General features: G+C 44.1%; 13 protein-coding genes across 13 annotated transcripts; 7 read left to right on the top strand and 6 right to left on the bottom strand. All coding sequences in view use genetic code 12, as the record gives it.

Annotated features, from left to right (window-relative positions):
* Positions 1 to 9: 9 nt before the first annotated feature.
* FGR39 (Fgr39p) lies at positions 10 to 531 on the top strand (the record flags this gene model as incomplete). The annotated part of the gene is made up of 1 exon (XM_001484535.1): positions 10 to 531. The coding sequence occupies one exon, from the start codon at positions 10 to 12 to the stop codon at positions 529 to 531; it is 522 nt and encodes a 173-aa protein (XP_001484585.2).
* A 1-nt stretch (position 532) lies between these two features.
* Positions 533 to 1,333, bottom strand: CHO1 (CDP-diacylglycerol-serine O-phosphatidyltransferase; the record flags this gene model as incomplete). Its single annotated transcript, XM_001484534.1, has 1 exon — positions 533 to 1,333. The coding sequence occupies one exon, from the start codon at positions 1,331 to 1,333 to the stop codon at positions 533 to 535; it is 801 nt and encodes a 266-aa protein (XP_001484584.1).
* Positions 1,334 to 1,873: 540 nt separating this feature from the next.
* On the bottom strand, positions 1,874 to 4,240 carry PGUG_02312 (uncharacterized protein; the record flags this gene model as incomplete). The annotated part of the gene is made up of 1 exon (XM_001484533.1): positions 1,874 to 4,240. The coding sequence occupies one exon, from the start codon at positions 4,238 to 4,240 to the stop codon at positions 1,874 to 1,876; it is 2,367 nt and encodes a 788-aa protein (XP_001484583.2).
* A 547-nt stretch (positions 4,241 to 4,787) lies between these two features.
* PGUG_02311 (uncharacterized protein) lies at positions 4,788 to 5,381 on the top strand (the record flags this gene model as incomplete). The annotated part of the gene is made up of 1 exon (XM_001484532.1): positions 4,788 to 5,381. The coding sequence occupies one exon, from the start codon at positions 4,788 to 4,790 to the stop codon at positions 5,379 to 5,381; it is 594 nt and encodes a 197-aa protein (XP_001484582.2).
* Positions 5,371 to 5,979, bottom strand: PGUG_02310 (methylated-DNA--protein-cysteine methyltransferase; the record flags this gene model as incomplete). Its single annotated transcript, XM_001484531.1, has 1 exon — positions 5,371 to 5,979. The coding sequence occupies one exon, from the start codon at positions 5,977 to 5,979 to the stop codon at positions 5,371 to 5,373; it is 609 nt and encodes a 202-aa protein (XP_001484581.2).
* A 458-nt stretch (positions 5,980 to 6,437) lies between these two features.
* On the top strand, positions 6,438 to 7,214 carry MET16 (phosphoadenylyl-sulfate reductase (thioredoxin); the record flags this gene model as incomplete). The annotated part of the gene is made up of 1 exon (XM_001484530.1): positions 6,438 to 7,214. The coding sequence occupies one exon, from the start codon at positions 6,438 to 6,440 to the stop codon at positions 7,212 to 7,214; it is 777 nt and encodes a 258-aa protein (XP_001484580.2).
* Positions 7,215 to 7,393: 179 nt separating this feature from the next.
* Positions 7,394 to 9,097, top strand: PGUG_02308 (uncharacterized protein; the record flags this gene model as incomplete). Its single annotated transcript, XM_001484529.1, has 1 exon — positions 7,394 to 9,097. The coding sequence occupies one exon, from the start codon at positions 7,394 to 7,396 to the stop codon at positions 9,095 to 9,097; it is 1,704 nt and encodes a 567-aa protein (XP_001484579.2).
* A 123-nt stretch (positions 9,098 to 9,220) lies between these two features.
* On the top strand, positions 9,221 to 10,120 carry YDC1 (alkaline dihydroceramidase; the record flags this gene model as incomplete). The annotated part of the gene is made up of 1 exon (XM_001484528.1): positions 9,221 to 10,120. The coding sequence occupies one exon, from the start codon at positions 9,221 to 9,223 to the stop codon at positions 10,118 to 10,120; it is 900 nt and encodes a 299-aa protein (XP_001484578.2).
* Positions 10,121 to 10,123: 3 nt separating this feature from the next.
* On the bottom strand, positions 10,124 to 12,889 carry MSH2 (mismatch repair ATPase; the record flags this gene model as incomplete). The annotated part of the gene is made up of 1 exon (XM_001484527.1): positions 10,124 to 12,889. One exon carries the CDS (start codon positions 12,887 to 12,889, stop codon positions 10,124 to 10,126), a length of 2,766 nt encoding a protein of 921 aa, XP_001484577.2.
* A 235-nt stretch (positions 12,890 to 13,124) lies between these two features.
* ADE1 (phosphoribosylaminoimidazolesuccinocarboxamide synthase) lies at positions 13,125 to 14,021 on the top strand (the record flags this gene model as incomplete). The annotated part of the gene is made up of 1 exon (XM_001484526.1): positions 13,125 to 14,021. The coding sequence occupies one exon, from the start codon at positions 13,125 to 13,127 to the stop codon at positions 14,019 to 14,021; it is 897 nt and encodes a 298-aa protein (XP_001484576.2).
* Positions 14,022 to 14,215: 194 nt separating this feature from the next.
* On the bottom strand, positions 14,216 to 15,604 carry KIN3 (serine/threonine protein kinase; the record flags this gene model as incomplete). The annotated part of the gene is made up of 1 exon (XM_001484525.1): positions 14,216 to 15,604. The coding sequence occupies one exon, from the start codon at positions 15,602 to 15,604 to the stop codon at positions 14,216 to 14,218; it is 1,389 nt and encodes a 462-aa protein (XP_001484575.2).
* Positions 15,605 to 15,701: 97 nt separating this feature from the next.
* Positions 15,702 to 19,577, bottom strand: PGUG_02303 (uncharacterized protein; the record flags this gene model as incomplete). Its single annotated transcript, XM_001484524.1, has 1 exon — positions 15,702 to 19,577. The coding sequence occupies one exon, from the start codon at positions 19,575 to 19,577 to the stop codon at positions 15,702 to 15,704; it is 3,876 nt and encodes a 1,291-aa protein (XP_001484574.2).
* Positions 19,578 to 22,030: 2,453 nt separating this feature from the next.
* PGUG_02302 (uncharacterized protein) lies at positions 22,031 to 24,067 on the top strand (the record flags this gene model as incomplete). The annotated part of the gene is made up of 1 exon (XM_001484523.1): positions 22,031 to 24,067. One exon carries the CDS (start codon positions 22,031 to 22,033, stop codon positions 24,065 to 24,067), a length of 2,037 nt encoding a protein of 678 aa, XP_001484573.2.
* Positions 24,068 to 24,505: the final 438 nt, after the last annotated feature.

Here is a 24,505-nt window from a genome sequence, read left to right as displayed (position 1 = left end):
AAGAATCCAATGAGTTTCCGTATACTTGGCCGTAGGTGGTACCTGGTGGTCCCCAAAGCGCCTAAATATGAAAACAGTGGTCTTTTGTTGACAAAGTCCTTAAAATATGTTCGGGATGTTGACGAATACCACCGGCAAATTGTAGAACAGAATTCCGATGCCGAAAAGGCGAAACTACTTTTGCAAAAAATTCATGGAAATAAGACTTTATTGTACATGTTGTCCAATTTCCATTATGAGCTCTCGAATATAGGCATAGGATGGTCAGCTGAACCGTCATCGAGGCCATTGTGGAAATATAGGTGGCTGTACGTTACTCGATTGGCACGACTTTCCAACACATTTTGGAGCCAATGCCAGTTGGAGGACTTGGCTCAACATGACCATCGTTTGGGAACTCATCCAGATAATATAGGGGTGCTTGATCCCAAAAATTTCGAACTGGAGGTGTACAATGCTTTGCAAACGGGACAGTATGAGGGCACTGATTTTAGAGATGTACAGATGATTGGCGGGCGAACGTTTAAATAGATTAAAGTTTTGGGATATGTAACGATTTGGAAATCTGGGCACAGCCTTGCAAGAAGAACCCTGCTACCAAAACATGCACTTCAGCAAACGTTCCTTCAAAGAGAACTCCGCCAGGAAGTTTTTCGAGTATCTTGTCTTTCCACACCAAATAAGCCATAAAAGCGACCCATCCCAAATTGGTAGGAATGGGGAATCCTTCGAAAAATTTGGCCTTTCCCGTCTTATCCTTTGGAATGTTGTTGGTGCTGACGTTGAACCGAGCCAATCTGGTCAACCCACACAACACCCAGAACGTGAGTACAAGCACATCAAAGGTGGATCTGAACCCAATTGCAAATGCAATGGTAGCAGGTGATACACCAAAAGACACCAAATCTGCCAACGAATCCAACTCCTGGCCCATCAACGATGACTTGTTACGAAGACGAGCAACCTTGCCGTCGAAAAAGTCAAAGAAAAGTCCCAACAAGATGAAAAAATGGGCTCTTTGAACGTATAATGTTTTCCCCGTCAACGTGTATCTTAAACAAGAAATGATCGAATAAAATCCTGAAAACCCGTTAAGACAGGTGATAAAGTCGGCCATATGAAGGTTTCTGATCATACTAAAGTGGCGTTTATCTTCCAAAAATTTCACATATTCGGTTTCATCAGGTTTGGGAAGTGGCTCTTGATTGCTGGATAATGAGAACAACGAAGAACTACGCCTAATTGGTCTTCCAGGTACAACCTCCACGTCGGACTCTGCGTCTGAGGCAATCGCTGACTCGTTACGCTTCACGGATGATGAGTATCCAGACATTGTTGAACGTGAATAAAAGAGCAATGACTGGGAATTTTGGTGCACCTGGGCATTGGCGCCTGCTTATGTAAGCGCACATAATCACAATTTTGGGGGCCTATTTTTCAGGGCCGGCGGTTATATTGCTGGATAAAGGGATGGAGAGGTGTTTACGAAGGGTGAGTGTGTGGAATGAGTGGAGGAAGAGTTTTCAAAAATTAATTTTGAGAAAAGTGATTTTTGAAATGGGTGCAAAATGAGTGAAATTTGCGAATAAAAATAGAACAAATTCAGATTAAGTTGCTCTGTTTATGTGTGACTCTTGGCTAACGATTTGGGAACCGCTGTTTCGGAAAAATATTTGGGAGCTGCAGGAGGAGATCTACAAAATCCGATATAACCAAATCTTAATCTAATCTTAATCTAATCTGTATCTATCAATCTGTGAATCTGTATCATTCTAACATTCTGTATCATATTGTATCATACTGTATCATTCTGCCAATCTATATCACTCTCAATCTGTATCACTCGATCTATATCAATCTCTATAATCCTCGGTTAATGGTCGGAACTCACGTAGACTGTAGGTAAGTCTGTAGATCCGGGAGTGCCTGTATCGGTTTGTTGATGGTCGTTTCGGGTTTCCTCGCTGTGTTGCGACAGCTCTGACGACAGTTTCAGGTGGTCTTTGTTGATCAAGTTTTTGTTGCTTTGCAAAATATTCTTGATATTAGAATAGTTGACCATCGAGTTGAGCGACTCGCTCGAAGATGCTCTGGAACCACTATTCAAACTTGCAGTTTCCGTGGGTGATCCCGGCTGAAGCTGAAGCCCAAACGGTTTCTGTTGCGTTTTCGGTTCCCGGTTTTCATTTACATTTTGCATCTTCAGATTGATAGCTTCGCGCTGCTGCTGCAATACTCGGCGCTGGGCTTCAAGATACATTTCGTGCTGGCTCTGATGTGGAGATCCAGCCTCTTCATCTGGCACAGAAAACGTAGCCACTACCGGCAGTCCCTGGGCATTGTGGACCATCACCTGATTGGGTGACAATTTGGGAGACATATTGGGAGATGCAATGGGGGTTGCCGGTTTTATGTCACTGATAAAAGTGGACTCAAATGGATTTTGTTCCTGTGCCGTTGGAACCAAACCATTGGGTGTCTTGACCAGCGGAGTGAACACACCTGCAAACGATTTTTTCTCGCTGCCCGTTTTTGATTCAGTCGTCTTCTTTTCAATACTCTTGAATCGTTCTAAATGGTTCGATCCAAATTTGAGGAGTTCTTGAAGATCACTGAACCAACTATGGTACTCTTCCGCATTGCGGCAACGAAGCGTATACTTTTTCAGTGGATCCGAAGGCTTGGACAACGTGAACTTGTAGGTTCGATAATCTTTTTCACGAATCGACAAGTCGTTTAAATTGTACGATTTGACAGGAATATCATCATGGCCAATGAACCCTCCAATCTTATCCTTTTCTCTCTTTTTGGTGTTACCCTCATTCTCCAACTTGAATTCGTGCAAGTAATTACAAGTTAAGACATAATAGTAACTCGCATAACTCTTGATGATCTTTTGCTTCTTGTACATCATGCCAAAGCGTAAGCACTTGTTGTGAGTCGTGTGTGCATAAGGAAGCACGAGCGAGTCGTAGGAACGAATTTCTCGCTTGCGAGACTCAGGAGTATCAGCGTAGATGTTTACAAAGTTTTTGTTGTTGCACACAAAGTATTCCCAATCTTTGGTGGCATCACTGGTGATGTTCTTGCGGATGCTAAGAACGAGATTTACCAACGAATCCGTCGACAGAGCGTAAACCGATTCGTTGCTAACCAACTTGGCAAACCGATCAAGTGCAAAATTCAATTCTTTCACCACGTAGACCAAAAGTTCCTTTGAGATGTTTTGGAGATTGACATACGACGCAAACATGTAGTTTTCCTGAATCAATTGTTTTTTGATTTGGTAGTCCACCTGCAATTTGAGCAAAAATGGATCATCAGTGGCTCCAATATCCTCGTCATTTTCTTGAATATTCTTCTTCAACACGGGACGTTCCGACGAGTACAACTCTACCGAGCTGATGTATGAGCTCAATGCCTTGCCTGTTTGACTCACTTCCTTCAAAATGGCGGAATTTGCAAAAGATTCATTTTTCAAACTCGACTTGATCTCCTTGATTTTGAGCAGGAGGTTTTTGAGGGTCGATTCGAGCCGTGGAATGTGTTTGTTCACGAGATCGCGATGAAGTTTAAGCTGCGACTGGTACAAGTGGGAGTGGTGGTTGACCAAAAGCGGTGAGAGGTTGATGAACATTGAATCCTCTGGAAAAAAATTGGGCGGCACTTTGATGTCGTTCTGGTGCGATACGTGCTGGCGCTGAGGAGGCTGAGGAGTGGCGGCGGTTTTGAGGTTGGTGAATGAAACGTTACGTTTGTGGGAGGTTTGATTGGATGGGTTGGAAGACGAACTTTTCAAAAACGAATTATTGGATTTTGTTTTGAACAAATTTGGTCTTTTCTCGTGGGGAGGAGTCGTGACCGGGGTCGACTGGGTGGTGGCGTTGGTAGCCATGGTGTTAATGCTGGTATTGGAGTTGGTTTTCCGAAGGGTTTTGGACGAAGGTGGAGACGTGGTATTCAGATCAAGAGCGTTCAAAAACCGACTGGGCAAGTCTTTGAAGCCAGGAAATTGAACTGAGTTGATGAGCTGGTAGTTAAGGTTGGCATCAAACTCTTTACTCAAACTGATTTCTTTCATGTAAAAAACGAGTGCTTTGATGAAATGTTTCCATATCTTGAAATATGCAACCAAATCATCTACCGGTTTGGCATCGTAAGGAGGTAAGTTGATATAGTACGGGGAACGTGGATCCGAAGCTGGAAGTACGGTTTCCTTACAAAATTGGTCCTCAGTCATGATTACAAAACGTAAGTGGGCTTCCGAATTATTTTAAATGGGTTGACAGCTACATGCACGCAAGTGCAGTTGAGGGGGACACCCACGCCCCTTTGGCGCGCGATTCCGGAGTCTAGATGCGGAGAGAGAATGTAGGGAGAGGCGCGGGCAAACAAGAGAAGGAAAAACGGAGGGGAATTTGGAACGGTAATGCAACCGGAAATACATTCAGATGTGAGGGGTTTAAGGTTTTAGCGCTGTAGGTTAAATCTTGATACTGCACCGGCCGGAGAATGTTCCGGCTTGGCGTGCGTGCGGGTGCGATGCAGCGAGCAAGGCGTGACTTGCTGCGGGAAGAAGCGGCAAACGGCAGCGTCGCAACAGGCGAGCGATGCGAGCGGTGCGAGGCGGGTGACACACACTGATCCGGCAGACGCGCCGATGCACACGATGCACCGATACGGATGATGCGCCGATATGGATACCAGATCTGCAGCCAGATCTGATCGGTTACATAAGCGGTTAGCATTTGCACCCATTATTCTCTCCATTTGTAACATCATTGCTTATGTGGTATTCGTGGACCGCTACCCAGCTACCTCGTATGGACGAGTCTTTATACCAAAAGTTCACGCTTCATGACCCCAGTATTGACTTGCTGCAAACACTCAATGAGCTTATTGATTTTGAGAGTGCCAGTCTTCAATTTGAACCACAGCTAGTACGCATTGAGCTGAACAATAGCGAGGTTTTGACGAAAAAGCGCCTGTTGCGTCAAAAATGGAGCTCGTGGCTCGAGTCGTGGCGCCGGCAGGAAAAACGAAAAAAACCATTTAAACCGCAACGCCGGGTTTCTCTTGCCAAACGGATCCAATCCTCCACAAAACTGATTCTCAAAAACAAACACAACGAAAACTACGAGCTGGAGCGGCGGTTGGCGACGCTTCTGGACCGCATGGCCACGCAATTGACGTACCTGGAAAACCTGGACCTGGAACTGGAGAGCCAAGTTCGCGATAACGAAAGTTGCAAAAATGTCGCACAGCCCGAGCGAGAAGAGGTAGCGGCAATTGGGGCTCCATCTGATGAGGATCTCCGCAACCAATTGCACTGCCAGCGACTGCTCCAGGTGAGCCGGTACTATAAGTATTTTAGTGAGTAGCAACTAGTTTTTCCAATGCTAATAATGTGCGTTTAATCTCCACTCCCCATCTGTAGCCGGTGAGTTTACCCAGTTTCGAAACCACTCTATGACACGGAATTGCCAATGCTATTTTATTCGACCCGCAACAGGCGCCCACAGCACGGCTGGAACGAGGAATATTGAGATTTGCCGCTATTTCGCCATAGGTGGTGGTTGACTGGCAAGTGGTGCGATTGACCAAATAAGTCCACACTCGTTTTTGGAGAACTGTGCCGCCCAAATACATGGGGATTTTCTTGTTCAAGTCGTCTATCAACCTCGGATCCCTCACCATGGCCATATATGTGTTGATGGTGTATTGCATTTTTGGCGTAATTTCAGCCATTTTCAAAAGTGTTTGGGGCTTGTTTTTGTATGCCGCGACCGCATCCGCCACAAGCTGGTCTGAATTGTGCCCTACCCCTGCATAGTATAGCACGCCTTTTTTATCGAGCACCAATACGGCGGTGAGAGTGTCGTGTGCGACTGTATAGTAGAGTAGCATGAGAATAATTTGCGAGACTGCGTATTTATAGACTCTGACAATGAGAGCAAAATAGAAAAAAGGCAGGAACATCAAGTTTCAGCGCCATATGAACGCAATGAGCCTTCTTTTTTTAGAGCTTCAGCTTCACTGCTCTTGACTTATTTTCGCTTTTGCTTGCTTACTTACTCTCTTTCTGTTTAACCGGCTCCAGATTTGCACCTCGATCCGCTGGAGTTCCTGCTTGTATTTCTCAATTCCACTGTTGGACGCCGTGGGCGTGAGTGGCAAGTGGATTTCCGAGGGCAAGTTTATATCAACCGAGGGCATGATATTCGGTTGAATTACGAGGGGCCCCCATTATATATGTTACGAACATACGAATCACTCGTATCTCGGCTGACTAAGAATAACCCAAATAAGCGGTTCCTGCTTATGTCAGCGGACCCTTGGTTCTGCCACTGGACTGGCCTCCTGTTGCAATCGCACGTGCGGCGCTCGCTTTGAAATCATTCAGATCTTCACCTTTTCTCTTTAGTTCCTTTTCAGTCATGACCCATGAAAGCATAGTGTTGTCCCAGGAACAGCTAGACCACATAAACAAGCACCTTGTGCTCCTAAGTCCTCAGGAGATATTAAGATGGGCTTATGTGACGTTCCCTCGACTTTTTCAAACTACTGCTTTCGGACTTACTGGTTTGGTAACCGTCGATATGATTCTGAAACTTTACGGAGAGTCGGATATGAAGCACCCGATCGACCTTATATTCATAGATACTTTGCACCATTTTCCTCAGACATATGATTTGGTGAAAAAAGTGAAAGAAAAGTACAATCCAACTATTCATGAATTCACGCCCATGAACGTTTCTACTGAGCAGGAATTCACAAAACGATACGGTGATCAATTGTGGGAATCCAATGATCTGTATTATGATTTTTTGGTCAAAGTAGAGCCTTCGCAGAGAGCATACAAACAACTTAATGTTGCTGCGGTGCTCACAGGAAGAAGAAGACTGCAAGGTGGTGCTAGGGGAGACCTTCCCGTGGTGGAAATTGAAGAAACCAGCGGAATCATCAAGATCAATCCACTTTGCAACTGGGATTTTGCCCAGGTAAAACTGTATGTAGACAAACACCAGGTTCCTTATAATGAGCTTTTAGACTTGGGTTACAAGTCGATTGGCGACTGGCACTCTACGACTCCGGTTGCTGAAGGCGAAGACGAGCGCAGTGGTCGGTGGAAAGATAAGGCAAAAACGGAATGTGGAATTCACGAGACCAGCAAGTACGCGGAGTACTTGAAGAAGCAGGCTGATGCTATATAGGCAAACGGTGATAAAAACGGTGATATAAAACGGTATAATATTCAAACAACGGCGATAAATATCCATTTAGACTTCGAGGTAATGTAAATTTATTCCTTTGCAGCAATGCGGGTTCCGCGCCAAATCGGGAAGGTGGTTCCGCGGATCAAGATAAATACCAATCGTTGCAACACTTCTTTATGCTTCTTGACTTTTTTTCGTTTTTGGCAAATGCCGCCCAAACCCATACTTCCTTGGTGATCTGGCTGTTATGTGGTGTGACCATCATCTACTATTTGATCATATATCCCTTTTTCTTATCGCCGCTTCGCAACATTCCAGGTCCGTACCACTATCGGGTAACCAAGCTTTTTGCACTCAATGGCCAACGTCGTCAGCAATGGATCATGACGGTACACCAGCTTCATCAGAAGTATGGAAATGTGGTTGTTTTGTCGCCGAGGGAAATTAGTGTCAATGGAGACTTGGTATATCTTCGGGACATTTATACCAAGAATTTTCCAAAAGACCGATTTTATGAAAATTTCAGAAATCACGGTTTCAAAGATAATATTTTTGCATCGTTGGAAAACGATCGACACAAAAACTACAAAAAGATCTTGCAAGGCTTGTACACGAAATCGGCAATTTTATCCGACCGCAATTCTACCAAAGATTTGTTGAACGATAAGGTTAATCTTCTCATGGACCAAATTTACAATTCTTCCGTTACCGCGAAAAACCCCGATCTTATCAACGCCAAGTGTCTCCACAATGAGCATGGAGTGGGTGTAGCCTCCACTTGGTACGAAAAGACCAAACAAAAAGGAATTGAAGTGTACTCGCTCTTTGGAGCGTTAGCCATGGATGTGGTTTCGGGATTTGAATTGGGTCCTGAAAACGGTACAAGTCTTTTAAGTACACCCAAGGATAGGTATATCATTGCCATGTTTCGAAGAGTGGCCAGTATGGGGTTCTGGACAACACTTATGCCGCAATTGTGGAATTTCGCAGCCACCGGCACTATCTTGGCCGCGCAACAGGCGGTGGAAAAATGGCAACTTTCGGCGTATACCAAAGCAGAGAAAAATGTTCCTAAAGTAACGACTTCACTCAATACCCTAAATGCTGCTGGTTTATTCAAAGAATCGGCATATTCGTTCTTAACAGACAACATTTTTGCCGGCCACGAAACCACGGCTATTCAACTCACTTATCTCACTTACGAATTGTCGCGGCCGGTTCATCGTGAAAACCAGCACAAATTTCGCCAGGAACTCTACAATACGTTTGGGAAACCTCACGATATTAATGACAGGATCACCGATTTGGACAAGGTAGATAAACTAGTTTACTTGGATGCTCTCATGAATGAAAATTCAAGAGTTCATACTTCGATTCCCGGTGCTGAGCCCCGAGTAACCCCCGAACCTTACCCAATTAACCTCGAAGACGGTACCAAAGTCATCGTTCCCAAGGGTACTACCATTTCTGTACAACCTTATCTGATCCACAGACAAGAATCGGTGTTTCCCGAACCTGAAAAATGGGTTCCAGAAAGATGGCTCCAGCAACCAAATGAGTCGATCGAGGAATTTCACTGCCGTATTAAGGCGCAGCATAAGTGGATGATGCCGTTTGGAAAAGGCATACGCATGTGCCTCGGCATGAACTTGGCGGTTTTAGAAATGAAACTTGCATTAGCAAACATTTACTGGCATTTCGAATCGAAAATATGTGAAGATTGGTGCGAAATCGATTGCAACGATAACCATATTAAAATGGATTCCGAACCCAAAAATCGCAAAAAAGACTATGAGATGATGACCATGATGGATACATACACCACCAGACCTCTCTATGACGAATGTTGGTTGAGTTGGTCCATACCTGAAAATTCCTGATAAGAGGGGTTTGCAACCGTGCAGCAATCCGGCTCACTGACCCGACACCTCCGAAACCAGGAATTCTATGCGCAGTATATAAGTTCCTTCCCACGCTTTCCTTTTAACATTTACTAAAAATAAATGCTACCTTTTGCATTCCCGTATCCTCCCGAACAATCCAATGGGTTTTGGGGTCCGCCCACTTCAACCATAGATTGGTGTGAAGAGAATTATGTGGTTTCGCCTTATATTGCCGAGGCACTCAATACTCTAACAAACTCAGTTTTCATCCTATTGGCATTATTTGCCACAATTCAAGCCTATAAACAGCACTTGGAACCTCGATTTATCTTTGCGTCGCTAGGTTTCTTGCTTGTGGGAGTTGGATCCTGGCTTTTCCATATGACATTGCAATATCATTATCAGTTGCTCGATGAATTACCCATGATTTACGCCACATGTATTCCTTTTTGGTCTGTGTTTAGTACCTTTAAGGATCTTCGGGGACAGTCGGTGGTTGCTTTTGGTATAACTTCCGCTGCTGGTATCTTAACGGCTATTTATTTGATTCTTAAAAACCCCACAATTCATCAGGCTGCTTATGGAGTCATGAATGCGATCATCATTTTAAAGTCCATCAGTCTTACCAAAGAGTATGTCCACGATGCAAAGGCCAGAAGTCAATTGTATCGGGTGATGTGGACAGGAATCTTGCTCTTTATTTTCGGCTACTTTTTGTGGAACTTGGATATCCATTTCTGTAGCTTCGCAAGGGCTACAAGAAGAGACTGGGGTATGCCCTATGGTTTCTTGTTGGAGGGCCACGGTTGGTGGCATATCTTTACGGGAGCAGGTGTCTACTGCTACATTGTGTATGAAGAGTATTTGAGATGCTTTTTGAATGGCACGGACAAGTTTTATGAATTCCTGCTGGTCTGGGGTTTGCCTACAGTCAAGTGTACCGACGTGGTTGGATTGCAATCATATCAACGGGTTCTCTCTTTGAACGCTAAGGACGCCAAGTACAAAAAGGATATTTAGAATTTATAGTTGACTCATGATTTCATGGACGTATTTGTCGTCGTTAATTGGTTGAACCATTTCTCTCAACTTGGAAATGGCGGTATCGGGATCAGTAGTACACTTACTACCGTCGTAACATTGCTCCCTCCATTTGATTAACACTCCCTTCAACTTTTCAATCCCCTGTTGAATTTCTTCTGGGGTACATTTGGATCGCTTTCCATCACCGCCGAGTTCGTCTGCCTTTCTTTTGGCCATATTCACTATCTTGGCTGGAAACTTAACGAGCTCGGCAACATGTATACCAAAGGATTTGTCTGACACTCCAGGCTCTACCCGGTACATCAAGGTTATATCATCGGCTTGCTCAACATGGGCCACGACATGAAGGTTCTGAACCAGAGGATACTTGTCTGCAAGTTGTGTAAGTTCGTGGAAATGTGTTGCAAATAGTGTAAAACATTCCTTTTCCTTGATGATATGTTCCAGAATTGCCCAAGCAAGTCCAAATCCGTCGTATGTACTGGTACCTCTTCCCAATTCATCGATTATTATCAAAGAGTTGGCGGAAGCCGTAGCGAGAATTGAAGAAGTTTCTAGCATCTCAATCATAAATGTAGATAATCCTTTGAGTTGAGAGTCTCCGGCACCCACACGCGACAATATAGCATCGAATACTGGGAGCTCAGCACCCTCTCGAGCAGGAACAAAACATCCAATTTGGTTCATCAACGCAATCACTCCAACTTGACGAATGTAGGTGGATTTACCTCCCATGTTGGGACCAGTTATGATGGAAAACTGCTTGCCTGGAGACATGGCGACATCATTAGCGATAAAATTGATATCGTCTTGCACTTCCAAGACTGGATGACGAGCATCTTTGAGTTTTAAAGTACGAGACTCTTTATCATTGAGGCCATGGATGATTGGGCGGACGTATGGAGTCGGTGCAAATACCGACAGATTGGCAAAACTGACGATAACATCGATATGTGCTAAAGTCAATGCAAATGGCATGAATACCAGCAGATACGTCAAGCTGATGGAGAGAATCTCTCTAATGAGCTCTCTTTGTTTCGAGTTGTATTCATCGGAATACTTTTGGTACTGTAATGCGAGGGTGCGCAATTCTTTGGTTGAAAAGTAGGTTCCCGCCTTGACCGTTTGGAATTGCTGATATTTGGAATTGTTTCTTAACACATTGGAGTCGTTTCTCGTTACACGGAAACACCAACCATGATTTTGATGTTTTTCAAGTTTGAGTTTCTTGTCGACTTCCAAATTCAAGTCGTCACTGGCGTCAACTTGACACTGTTTAATGTCTGATAAAGTGGCTTCGAGTTGGTTGTTGATTTTAACGAGAGATTCGTCAAACTCGGGTTTGATGTTAAAATCATTGTGTAGAAGATCTGAAGAGTCAAGAGGACTCAAGTCGATTGTCGTTTCTACGAGTTCCTGGAACTTTATCAACGATTTATGGGCCTTTTGGATGGGTTCAGTCCAGTATTTGAGAATCAAGGGATTGTCATTTAACATTGAAAGCAATTCCGGAACGACGATCACTAACTGGTAAAGCCTCACCACATCGTCAAGCTTCTTGTTCTCGTTTCCACTGGACTTTTTGACTCCATTGGCAATTTTTTTCAATAAGCGTTTAACATCAGGTACCCGAGGAAGCCAGTCCTGGGTGAGGAAAACTCGAAGACTAGTGTCATTTACCAAGAGCTCCACCAACTCGTGGCGGTCGGTGATGTCAGACACACTGGTTAGTGGCTGCTTTAGCCATTGCGAGAGCAACCGAGACCCTGCCAGACTCTTACATTTGTTGAGCAAATCAAAAATTGAGGAAACGTTTGGTTTGGTGTAATTGTTGGAGGCTGGAAATATGTTGAGTGCCTTGGTTGTGGAAGTATCCAACTTCATGTAGTCAGATAAATTATACTTGTCGATTGAAAATTCCCCGGACGAGAGTTCGAGGTAATGGAGGAGAGCGCTACAGCAGGCGAGCGACAAGGGAAAGTCGATCGCATTAATACCCTTTGATGCCAAGACAAGCTCAATGTTTTCACCTTCGACAATTCGAGCCAAATCGTGTTCGACTTCTTTGTTGAACAAGGACGATTTGACCGACGTGACCACGATATTGCCGATACGGTCCAATACTTGAAATAGTTTAACGGCATCGCCTGTTTCCTCGTGAGGATCGTAGTTTGACGGTACGATTATTTCCTTGACGCCCAATTGAAGCAAAAGTGTTTCCAAATTGGAAAAAAGATCGTTATCTTCAAACTCGCACAACTGGATGGACGAGTTCAGCAAGTCCACGAGACCAACACCGATTTTTTTCGCCGGGGTAAATTTGACCGCTGCCACCATGGGAGACAGAAAGTCTGCGCTTTCAAGGTTTATCCCGTACTCGTTGGCAATACTTTCAAGGTTGCCTGGTGTGGCCATGGTGACCAACTCGAATGTCTTTGAGTGGTAAACTTCCACCTTGAGGTGGTTTTCAATGAGGCAGAACCGAAGCACCGTGTTGTAGAATACCTGAGGAGAGATGGTCACGTAGCGGTGAGCGTTGCTGGCTTTTATCACCAGACGTGTCTTGTAAATGTTATCTGCGATCATATCGGCGTCTTCATCGAGCACGGTAAAATAGTCACGATTGTTGTGATCCATGACCCGAATGGTAGACGCGTCCTTTGGAGGAAGCTGCGCAAACTTTCTGTAGTACAGTCTCTCATCGCCAGCGTCGGAAAAACGCAAATCTGGACGAGTGCTAGACATGAAGAGTGCGACGCGATCAAAATACAAAATACTATCGCGTTCGCGCGCACCTCACAATTTCGCACAAACCTCGCTACACCTCGCTACACCTCGCACAACTCGCACACCTCTCACAACTCGCACACCTCTCACTATTTCCTTCGCTATTTTCGCGCTAGTAATTTTCGCACCCGCACTAATTCTTCTCACCCGTACACCTCTCTTTTATCGCTAATTCATTTAGCGCGAGTCAATCATGTCTCTTACCACCACCAATCTCGATGGCATTTTGCCCTTGATCGCCAGGGGAAAGGTCCGTGATATCTACCAGGTTGATGACCAAACACTCTTATTTGTGGCTACCGATCGTATATCGGCTTATGATGTAATTATGGAAAATGGTATTCCTGATAAAGGCAAGATTTTGACCCAGCTTTCTGAATTTTGGTTCGATTTTCTTCCGTTTTCAAACCATTTGATCAAAGAAGACCTCTTTTCCAGGCTCCCTGCTCAGTTGGCTGAGCCCAAATATCGTCAACAGTTAGAAGGAAGATCTCTTCTTGTCCGCAAGTTGAAACTTGTTCCTTTGGAAGTGATTGTTAGAGGCTATATTACTGGCTCGGCATGGAAAGAGTACAAGAAGTCAGGCACCGTGCACGGTCTTAAAGTGAAGGAGGGATTACAGGAGTCCCAGGAATTTGCAACTCCTATTTTCACTCCATCTACCAAAGCTGATCAGGGCGAGCACGATGAAAATATTCTGCCTGAACAAGCTGCTAAAATTGTAGGTCAAGAGCTTTGTGACAAGTTAGCGGCCGCTGCCATTGACTTGTATGTGCGTGCTAAAGAGTATGCCAAGACCAAGGGCATCATTATTGCAGACACAAAGTTTGAGTTTGGTTTGGATTCCAATGACGAATTGGTTCTTGTAGACGAAGTGTTGACACCAGACTCGCTGCGTTTCTGGAACGCCCAGTCGTATGCTGTTGGCAAATCGCAGGACTCGTACGATAAACAATTTTTGAGAGATTGGCTCACGGCCAACAAATTAAATGGGGTAGACGGAGTGAAGATGGACGACCAGATTGCGGTTCGTACTAAGGAAAAGTATGTGGAAGCCTACGAGGCATTGACACAAAAGACGTGGAATTAATAGACAAGAGTAAGTGAACTCATCGAAAACGAGTAAATCCTGTAGTTATCCGACAGGCCAGTAACCTTATGCTTCATTTATTATAATAGTGCCGAAGAAAAATCTAGATAATCCTAAAGATTCCATCGTTTGCACTGCCCTGAACAATAACCGTAATTCCGCTAAACCTGAAAAGTTTCCTACCGTTAATCGCTTCAATTGTAATGCCGACGCATGTACCGTTCCTCGTATTCGGGCACATGGCGCTTGTCCAATGCCAACCGCTCCAACTCGTCAGTTATACGCTTTCGCCTATTATCGTATTCGTTTTCAACTCGGGCTTTGAGTGGGGGTCGTCTGATATCCACGAGTTCTCTTGGTCCTTTTGGTTTTGGCGGCAGTTCCATTTTTTTCTTCATCTCCTTTAACCGGAGCTGTACCTCGTGCTCTACTACATGTTTGAATTCACGCTGATAATTCAACCGCACTTCTTCTGCTTCTTGGTCCATGACATTTTTTCTCATATCGAATTCTTCCATGAGTTCGTCTTCGATTTTTTTTCTTTGTAGTGCAAACTTCTTCTGCATGTTGGCGTATTCATCCTTGAGGTCCCGCTCAAAGGAGTTGAGAGCGCTTTCCCGCTTATTAAGTTCGTCGTTTCTCTTCAGTAGTTGTTTCTGGTACTCGTCAAGCCGACTAGTTGAGTCTTTAAGTTCCATTTCTTTACGAAGAAACCGAACCGATAACGTGTCGAGCAATTCGTAGCACGAAGGTCTCACGTTGGGGTCGACGGTGATGCAATCTTTGATGATGGTGCGGAGATGGTTGGAATAGTGGTCCGGCAATTCGGCAATTATTCCCAGTTTAATGCGACTTTGGAGCTGAAGATGGGTCTTGGCTTTGAAAGGAGGTTGTAATGAGCAAAGCTCGTACAAAACACACCCCAATGACCATATATCACAAACCGGAGAATATGGATTGTCCATCAAAACTTCAGGCGACATGTAGTATGGCGTCCCCACATACGTTTTGGCAAATTCGTTCGACGTCAACATTTTGGCTAACCCAAAGTCGCCCACTTTGATGGTTTTGCCCGAATTGAGCATAAAGATGTTATCTGGTTTTATATCACGGTGAATCACCACTTGCTCTCGGTCGATGTTGGGTTCTGAAGGTGTCCTGGTTGAGAATAAGTTTACTTTTGGAGCATCGGCACCGTAGTGGCACCTGTGCAATGCTAAGAGGGTCTGGATCAACACTTGCCATACAAATTCCTCGGGAACTGTATCTCCATTCGTCTTGAAATTGGTTATGACTTGTGCCAAATCGCCACCATCGCAGTACTCCATGTAGATATGTATGGTTTTGGACTCCTGGATATGGTCGTGGCGATAGTACTTGACAATGTTGGGATGGTTGAGCTCTCGTAGAATCCGAAGCTCGGAAATCAATTGGTTTCTTTCTTGACCGTTCATTGAAGTATATTCAATTTCTTTCCTTACAAAAATTTTGCGGGTCAGTTTTTGAAGCACCTTGCGCACGGTACCAAAAGATCCCTTGCCTATCACTTCTAATGCCTCATATTCATTGCGGATGTCTGGCATCACTTCATTGATCGAGGAAGTCTACAATAATTTGGTGCGACATGTTTATTAACGTTCCTAATCGGGCAGCGCTCGCCAGGCTATATGCAGTTTTTTTTTACCTATTTGCAGCTTCAATATCTGCACCACTAATATTGGACTTGTTACACATTTCCCAGAAAATTTTGCCGGCTCGGTAGAGATTTACCGGTGTGTCGAACTCCACTACTTTGCCCTGGTCAAGAACTAGAACACGGTCGTACGAGAGAATAGTATGGAGACGGTGAGCAATACTGAGAATGGTTTGGCTGCGAAATTCAGTTGCAATGGTGGTTTGAATTTTCCCATCTGTTTCGTAGTCTACAGACGAGGTGGCCTCGTCTAGTATGAGGATTTTCGTTTGGCGCACGAGGGCCCGGGCAAGCGAAAGCAATTGCTTTTCACCGAGTGAGTAATTATCGCCATTTTCCTCCACCACATGATCGAGATTGAACCTATGGTCTTGCAACTCTTCTCTTATCATCAGTTCCTTCTCGTTAGCAGAGATCAAGTGAGCTTTCCGCAAGGCATCCAAGAGAACCAGGTCTTCGTGCTGGTTAAACGGATCCAAATTTCTCCGGACACTGCCCACAAAGAGAATTGGGTCCTGGGGAATAATGGACAATCTCGACCGCAAGTCTTCTAGTCCAATTTTGCTGATATCAATGTCATCTATAACGATGGATCCTGATGATAGTTCATTGATTCGGAACAATGTGTTCATAATGGACGATTTTCCCGCCCCAGTACGACCACAGATTCCGATTTTCTCTCCTGCTTTGATTGAAAAATTCAAGTTTTTGAGCACAAGAGGAAGTCCTTTTCTGTACGCAACACTCACGTTGTTGAACTGGATCTGTCCTTTAGACGGCCAGTTTTCGGGAAGTGGTCCCAATTTGTATGGTGCTTCTTGCTCGAGATACATAGCGTACTGGTTTAACCGCTCGACGGAATTCATCTGATTTTCAACCTGGGTGAGAGATCTCATCATCTGGATCATCTGCTGCGTTATTTGAAGAACATACGATAGCAACAAACCCACCGACGCAGCACTGACATTGAACACTCTGGTAACACAAAGAAGTGCAATTATAAGAGCAAAAAAAGACGAAACCAAAGTGAGATGTACTCCAAGCCACCGCTGATTGGTGATGGTGATGAAATATGCTTCGTTCATTTTGTCGACAACGTAATTGACCCGGTTCAAAAAACGCAGCTGCATCAGGTAGATTTTGATAGTTTCCATTCCACTCAAGATTTCTCCGAAAGTTGAATAGACAAAAGACCTTTGAGTTGATTCGAGTCGCTTGACCTCTCGAGCAGACGCTTGGTAGTAGCTTGCAAACGCAACAAAGACAAATACCAAAAATGGAATAGCAATTGCAAACCATGGCAAATAAACAATACAAAGAATTAAAACTCCAATGATTGATGAGAGCGAGTAACTCACAATTCGCAACTGGTTTCCAATCTCATTATCCAAAACTTCGGTGTCTCTTGAAAACCGGTTCATTACTCGACCCAAGGGAGTTGTGTCCAAGAACAGCATCGGAGTATGTAAAATCCGTTTGAGACTCTTGTTATGGAGCTTATAGCCAGCAGTGTTGGTGAGATATACCAAACTTAACAATTCATTGACAAGAAAGACCACTGTGAGCATACAGAACATGACGTAAAGCCCAATGTAGCTGCCGCTGGAAATCGAAAATTTCTTCTCGACCCAAAATGATAACCATGTACTTGAGAACAATTGACAAAAAGTAGCCAAGGCAGTGTTCAAAAGGTAGAAAGCAAGCCATCCCCAAACAGTGAAAATTCCAGACCCCAACTTCATATATGATTTGTAGACATTAAACCCAAGGCTATTTGTAGCCCTATCTTCCTTTCTCATTAACTTTCCATCCAAAACCTCTTTGGTGGCTTCCTTTTTTTGGCTTTCTTTTGTTTCGTCTTTTTGCTCGCTGGTTGTTGCATGGGTCATCAAGCTCACAAAATCCTGGTTCCGCTTCGAAATTTCTTCAATTGTTCCCACATCGATTTTGCCATTATTGATGAACACCACCTTGTCTGCCGACTGAATAAGCGAAAGCTGGTGGGTCGCTAGCACTCGAGTCTTTTTTTGAAGAAGCCCAAGAATACAATTGTTCATAATATCTCTCCCAACCTTGGCATCCACAGCACTCAAAACGTCGTCCATCAAGAGTATATCATTGTCGGCATAAACTGCTCGAGCAAGACAGATTCTGGCTTTCTGTCCTCCAGATATGTTGATTCCTCTCTCACCAATCTCGGTGTCTTCTCCAGCAGGAAGCATATCCAAGTCCGCTTCCAACGAACAAGCTTTAATAACCTCATGGTACTTTTTGAAATCAAACGGCAATCCAAATAAAATGTTTTCCTTGACAGTGGCATTCTGAATCCATGGTACTCCACAAAATAAGCATGAACCATTCATTTTCAACATCCCGTGTTGTCGAGGCATAATTCCTGCTATGGCATTGAGAAGCGACGTTTTGCCTGAGCCAATAACTCCGGTGATAATAACCAATTCTCCCTGTTTGACATCTAAAGAAATGTCATAAAGCCCTCCAAACTCGTCTGCTTCGTCATAATCCCATGAAAAGTCGGCATTTTTGATTTCAATGGCATTTTCTACCAGCTCAGGAACCTCAATATCTTCTTCAACCGTTTCTTCGGCGCACAAAAAGCGATTAATTCGAGTTACGGCGATATAAGCGTCGGCGGCATTGGCCGTAACCAAAGGAAGAACATACACTTGTTGGGCCAAAATGTTGAAAAGTGACAAAGATGAAAAGATTCCAGCGGCATTGTTGGTACCTCGTAAAGCATAAAGAACCAAGAACGCAGCCATGGATGAAATTGTAGTAAACGACATTGAGCCTGCCATCAAGAGATTCCGAATCGTTTGCATTTTTGCAACCGTCTTTACTTCTTGTTTCCGCTGTTCAAGAACTCGTTTGTAGTAGGGTGTCTCCCATGAATAAAATTTTATGATTTTCATGTTGTAAAGGATTTCTTGGATGTAATTAATTCTGGCATCGGTGAATTTGTTGGCAATGCCTCTAATAGCCATTAAAAGCTGGGAGCAATATGTGAGCAATACCATGAATATAAGTACCAAAGCTACTCCCACTAAGGCAGATACCCCAATATTGACCACAAGAATGACTATGGAAATAGCCAATGCAATAGGAAACGTAAGAAGCACAGGGAGAAATCCCACACAGATATCAATTCTGGCAATGTCAGCACCGAGCATAGCGGTGATTTTCCCTGAAGGATATTGACGTCGAGACAGACGACTAAGTCGAAAAGATTTCTCGATTATTACCTTGGTAAGTACTGATTTGCAAGTGGCACCCACCATCATTGCCTTTTGATTACAGTGGTTTTGTGCAATACCACCAAAGCACACAATAAGTGCTGAACCTATGGCGTATCCAATTCCTTTACCAATGTTAGACTCTCTTCCATAACTTCTTTCTTCAACATAGGTGATGAGATGACGAGTTAAAAGTGGGTTCAATGTAGAAGCAATGTTAGACAACGCCATAAACAGACATGCTAGCAAGAATGGTGATTGAAAGGTCTTGTAAAGAGTCAAGGCACAAGTATAATTAGGCACGGAAGGGCGTCTTTCGATTTGGGCAGCGAGCTTTTCGTGAAAGCGATTGGCTTGAACTTGAATTGTCATTTCGTCGGGAAGAACAAACAAGTCCTCTTCTTGCAAGGTTCGCTTATAGCCAACTCTCATGATGGGATTGAGCCACCAGAAAAAGATTTTGGAAATAATGTTGGCGGAGGATTCTGGGTAAATCTTTCGTTCATCAGGAGACGGTAAAGGAGGGATTTCCTTGGATGTTAGAAACGAAAATAGTCGTTTTTGCGGGATGATTTTATCATCATACGCATTCTCAGTGTACTTTTCGGACATGGTTGCGGCCAATTGTGTCAACCATGATATTCTTTATAGTTACGTGCTCGGCCGAGATTTACTGATTTGGGACATAAATCCATCGGCGGAGTTCGGACCGCGCAGCCGTGCGAGGCATGGAAAAGTGAGAGCATAAATCAAAGACCAAGCCTGTGGGAGAGCATTGCAGTAATGGACTTGTGATTATTGGTGTACTCCAATTGTTGACTTTTTCCAGCTTTAGAATTAACCCCTCAGCCTTTCAAAAATTGCGCTAATTTGGAAAATGATAAGGATAAGAAACCGAGCCATGTGCCGATCATGGAACGGTGGTCGCCGAAAGCCACTGAAAATATGAGAGCCACATGATGATTTGGGGAGAAGTAATATTTCTCAATAATTGGAATTTTCAGAATTTTTGCAATTGCTGAAATATCCAAAAGTAAGTATAGCCAATTATGTTTATGGTTATTTTGAACAATCGAATTTTATAATCAAAAGTAAACGCATCAGATAAATGCTGAATGCTCTAAAAGGCTTAAATTCTGAAAGTTTATTGATCAGTTTACTACTTCTTGTATCACCAGTGGCGGCACTTTGCGCTGTGGCTAAATCATAATAAATGCAGAAATGTACCCAATTTTCCAATTTGAAACACGTTTGGTCCAGAAAACGTATGATTCCAGATTCAAAAAATTAGATCTTCTAAAAAGAAAGAAATATTATTTCGGTTCACTGAAGCCTGGATGCAGAGTGACGAAAGCAGAAAATACAATCTAAATTGCGAAAGAACACTGAATTACGAGAAATACGGAGAGAGAGGCGCCAAGTCAAAAATCTAATGTCAAAAGATGTGAAGAGAAGAAAGTAATGCTCTCGTAAAGGCATCTTGAATAAACAATTTTTTTGATTGCTCGATTTCGGCACCGATTTCGGCACCGATTTTGCCATCGATTTTGCCATCGATTTTGCCATCGATTTTGCCATCGGTTTTTACTCTACAAAAACGTGAAGCTCTTCCTGCGTTCAAGTTCCAAAACGGGTTAACCTTATCAATTAGTCGCTTGCAGAATCTGGAAACCACGAACCTAAACTCAATTTTATTAAACTTTTTCATTCAATCATATTCAATATACCCTTCAAAGTACTATCAAATATTCGTTTAAGTTACACCTCAAAAAGACTCATTTCATCCTTTGAATTAATCTTTAGCGTTCATTTCATCCTTTTTCGTTCGCTACATCCTAAAAACACTTCCTAAATAGGAAGAGTTTCCTACGTACAGTTGCATTTACGCAGTTCGTTCCACGCATGAGAAGCCTCATCGCCCAAATAAGAAAGGTTCTTTGACCAACCGACAAAATGGTCCATAACCAGATGACGCACTGCGCCTCCCCCCCTCCCAGATTTCGGCGATCGCCGCCATTTTTCGGTTATAGCAAGCTTCCACAAACTCAAATATTTTTTCAAGGATCCGGCGTTAATGTGCTTCGTATCTCTTTCATGCATGGATCAGTGCGAATTCTTTTTTTGTTTTTTCTCCAAATTGAGAAAAAGGGTCCTACTCTGATGCAAGAGACTGAACAAGATGAAGACTAACCATAAATGAAATCACGAACGAGAGGCATAACCTGGCTTTAATATCAAGACTTTTCCGGCTCGAATTGACCCTCTAAGACCGAAAATACTTCCAGATCTTCAGATTACCCGACCAAGCCTCACACTGGCTGCAGGATCTCGTTACGAGAAGATAACAACTTTACGCCTCAAATTTTGAGCGCGGGGCAAGAGGCGGCATGAAGGGAGTTACTCTACAGGTATTAAAATTACTTGGAGCTGAGCTACCGAGGCACAGGTGGACTTTTCTACCAGATTCGTTTCTCAGAAGGCTAATGAAATTCCAATATTTTCTGAGAAAAAATAATCTATTTTGTGCTAAATTACGTGCACAGCATCTCGATTATTCTGCATGTGAATGTTTAAACGATCAAAGCTTGCAAGAATGAACAGAATAACCGGCATCAGAAAAAGAATATTCGGCATCAGCCAGGAATATTCTATAATTGTCATTTCTTCACAAATACCCACCGGCCTCATTCTTCCACAGAATTAACATTTCGCAAACACCTATCACATAACCGCCATGCATCGTTTCGGCCCGCACCGGTACTGTTTGGGAAGCATATCTCGCAATTCCGCCGTAATTCAGTTGCACTTCGCCCTAGTGGACATACCGCTGCACAAAAAATCAGTATTTCTGCGTGTTTCTGCCCTTGTCATCCTGCACCATGCACAAGCTGGAACTTGCATATTCGTGAGGCTCGGTTCTAAGTTTGCACCGTGAGGTGCGTCTGCCCTCTTCGGCCCTATACTGCGTCATGTTGCCGAATATAATGACGATATGCCCTCGAATTCCAACTAGGTTGTTACCGCTGAGCGTCTACCGGTTGTGAAAAGCTGAAGCACAATTTCCAATGATATTCTGGTGTTTTGCAGCATTACTAACGTTTGCGTTGCAGGCGCAAGCGGTGGCTCTCAATGGTGTCTTCACCAGCGTCAACTCCATTGTTGCAACAGGTTCCGCGGTTACTTATCCATGGCCTCAGCTGACTTCATGGCAGGCCACCGTGTCTTGGATGCTCGACGGAGGAGCGGTAAATGCCGGAGACACTTTCAATTTGAACATGCCGCATGTGTTCAAATTCACTTCTGATACCAATACTATCTCGCTTACTGCTAATGGAGTCACCTATGCTACTTGTAACTTGTTTTCCGGAGAGTTTATTGTGGACTACTCCGAATTGCAATGTACGGTAGCATCTGGATTAACCACCAGTAACGTAGCCATCGGCTCCATTAATTTTCCCATCACTTTTGATCCTGGGTTTTCCTCGGCAACTCCAGCCATTGAAGGCGCCAACTTTTGGGTTGCAGGTACAAACACTGTTTCTTGGACTACCGGTTCGAAAACCATAACTGGAACGGTGACTTTTGTCGCTGGTGCATTATCTGCCACTCCGGCTGTGAACAATTATGGTGCAAAACTTGCTCCTTCGACAAACCAAATCCAGTGGTTTCTCATGGGTACTTCGTGTGCTCTGACAACCCAATCTGGCACTCTTGGAATCAGTTTTGCTAGTGGGGGACCTACGTTGCAATGTGGAACCTTGACGGCTGCAATAACCAATATGGTAAACGATTGGTACTTTCCCAAAAATGCATACTCTTTCAGTTACACAGTGCTGTGTTCTCTGAGCCTGGTTCTTATCACATACTCGGGTGTGCCCGCTGGTTATCGCCCATACATCAATATCTACTCACCTTATTTACCCGCTGGTCAAAATGTTGCTACTTACACTCAAACCTACAAGTGTGGAACGGGAGCAACGACTCCACTCACCTACACATATAACTGGATTGCTTACACCAATGGTAATACCGGTGGAAATGGTCAAAATTTTGTGAACACAATTGTCACCAGAACCTATACTGGATCCACCACCGCCATCACCACCTTACCTTATAGTAGCACTGTTTCGGGTGCCACTAGAACCATTGAGGTTGATGTTCCAATTCCAACAATCACCACCACCAAAACTTACACTGGTTCTGTTACAACCACTTCCACCTTCACCGCAACCCCAGGTCAAACCGGAACCGTTGAAATTGATGTGCCGGTTCCAACAACCACTGTCACTTCTACTTGGACGGGTGTGGGCTCGACAACCAGCACGGTTAGAGCTACACCAGGTCAAACTGGTACAGTCATCAACTATATTCCTGTTCCTACTACGACTTTCACCAAGACATGGACTGGCTCAGTCGTTACTACCAAAACCGCTACCGCTACTCCAGGTCAAACTGGAACTGTGGAGATTGATATTCCTGTTCCTACAACTACTGTGACTTCAACATGGACTGGAACTGGTCCCACCACAAGTACCGTTATCGCTACACCGGGACAAACTGGAACTGTTATCAACTATATCCCCGTTCCAACCACCACAGTGACTTCAACCTGGACAGGGTCTGTCATAACTACCACTACTGTAACTGCTACTCCAGGTCAAACAGGTACAGTTATCATTGAGCTTCCAGTTCCAACAACCACCGTCACTTCAACTTGGACTGGAACTGGCTCTACAATCAGTACCGTTACCGCTTCTCCAGGGCAAACGGGCACTGTTATCAACTATATTCCCGTGCCAACTACCACCGTTACTTCAACTTGGACAGGGTCTGTCATAACTACCACTACTGTAACTGCCACTCCTGGACAAACAGGCACGGTCATTATTGAGCTTCCAGTTCCCACCAGCACTTTGACTAAAACATGGACCGGTTCAGGAACCACCACCATAACCAATTCTGCAGCACCAGGGCAAACAGGAACAGTTGAAATTCGATATTCCTGTTCCAACGACAACAATCACATCAACCTATACCGGATCAGTGACAACTACAACCACCGTGAGTGGTGGTCCTGGTCAAACGGGAACAGTAATTATTGAAGTTCCAATCCCAACAACCACGGTGACTTCAACCTATACTGGTTCGACTATTACCATTACCACGATAACAGCTACTCCAGGACAAACAGGAACCGTTGTGATCGAAATACCTGTGCCCACTACCACTGTGACTTCGACATATACCGGCTCCGTTATCACCACTACTACGGTACCTGCTGCTCCAGGAGCCACAGGAACGGTTATTATTGAAGTTCCAGTACCCACCTTGACCACCACCAAGACTACTGGTTCCATAACCACCACCAAGACCATTACTGCTGGACCTGGTCTGACTGGCACTGTTGAAGTCGATGTTCCTGTTCCTACATCCACCATTACTCAAACGTATACTGGATCAGTAGCTTCCACAAGTACAATTCCTGCTGGTCCTGGTGGAACAGGAACCGTTATTGTTGATGTCCCAATTCCAACAACCAC

The sequence above is a fragment of the Meyerozyma guilliermondii genome, genomic scaffold, assembly GCF_000149425.1.
Source record: "Meyerozyma guilliermondii ATCC 6260 scaffold_3 genomic scaffold, whole genome shotgun sequence".
NCBI classification, from domain to species: domain Eukaryota; kingdom Fungi; phylum Ascomycota; class Pichiomycetes; order Serinales; family Debaryomycetaceae; genus Meyerozyma; species Meyerozyma guilliermondii.
This window is presented reverse-complemented; position numbering and strand designations above follow the sequence as displayed.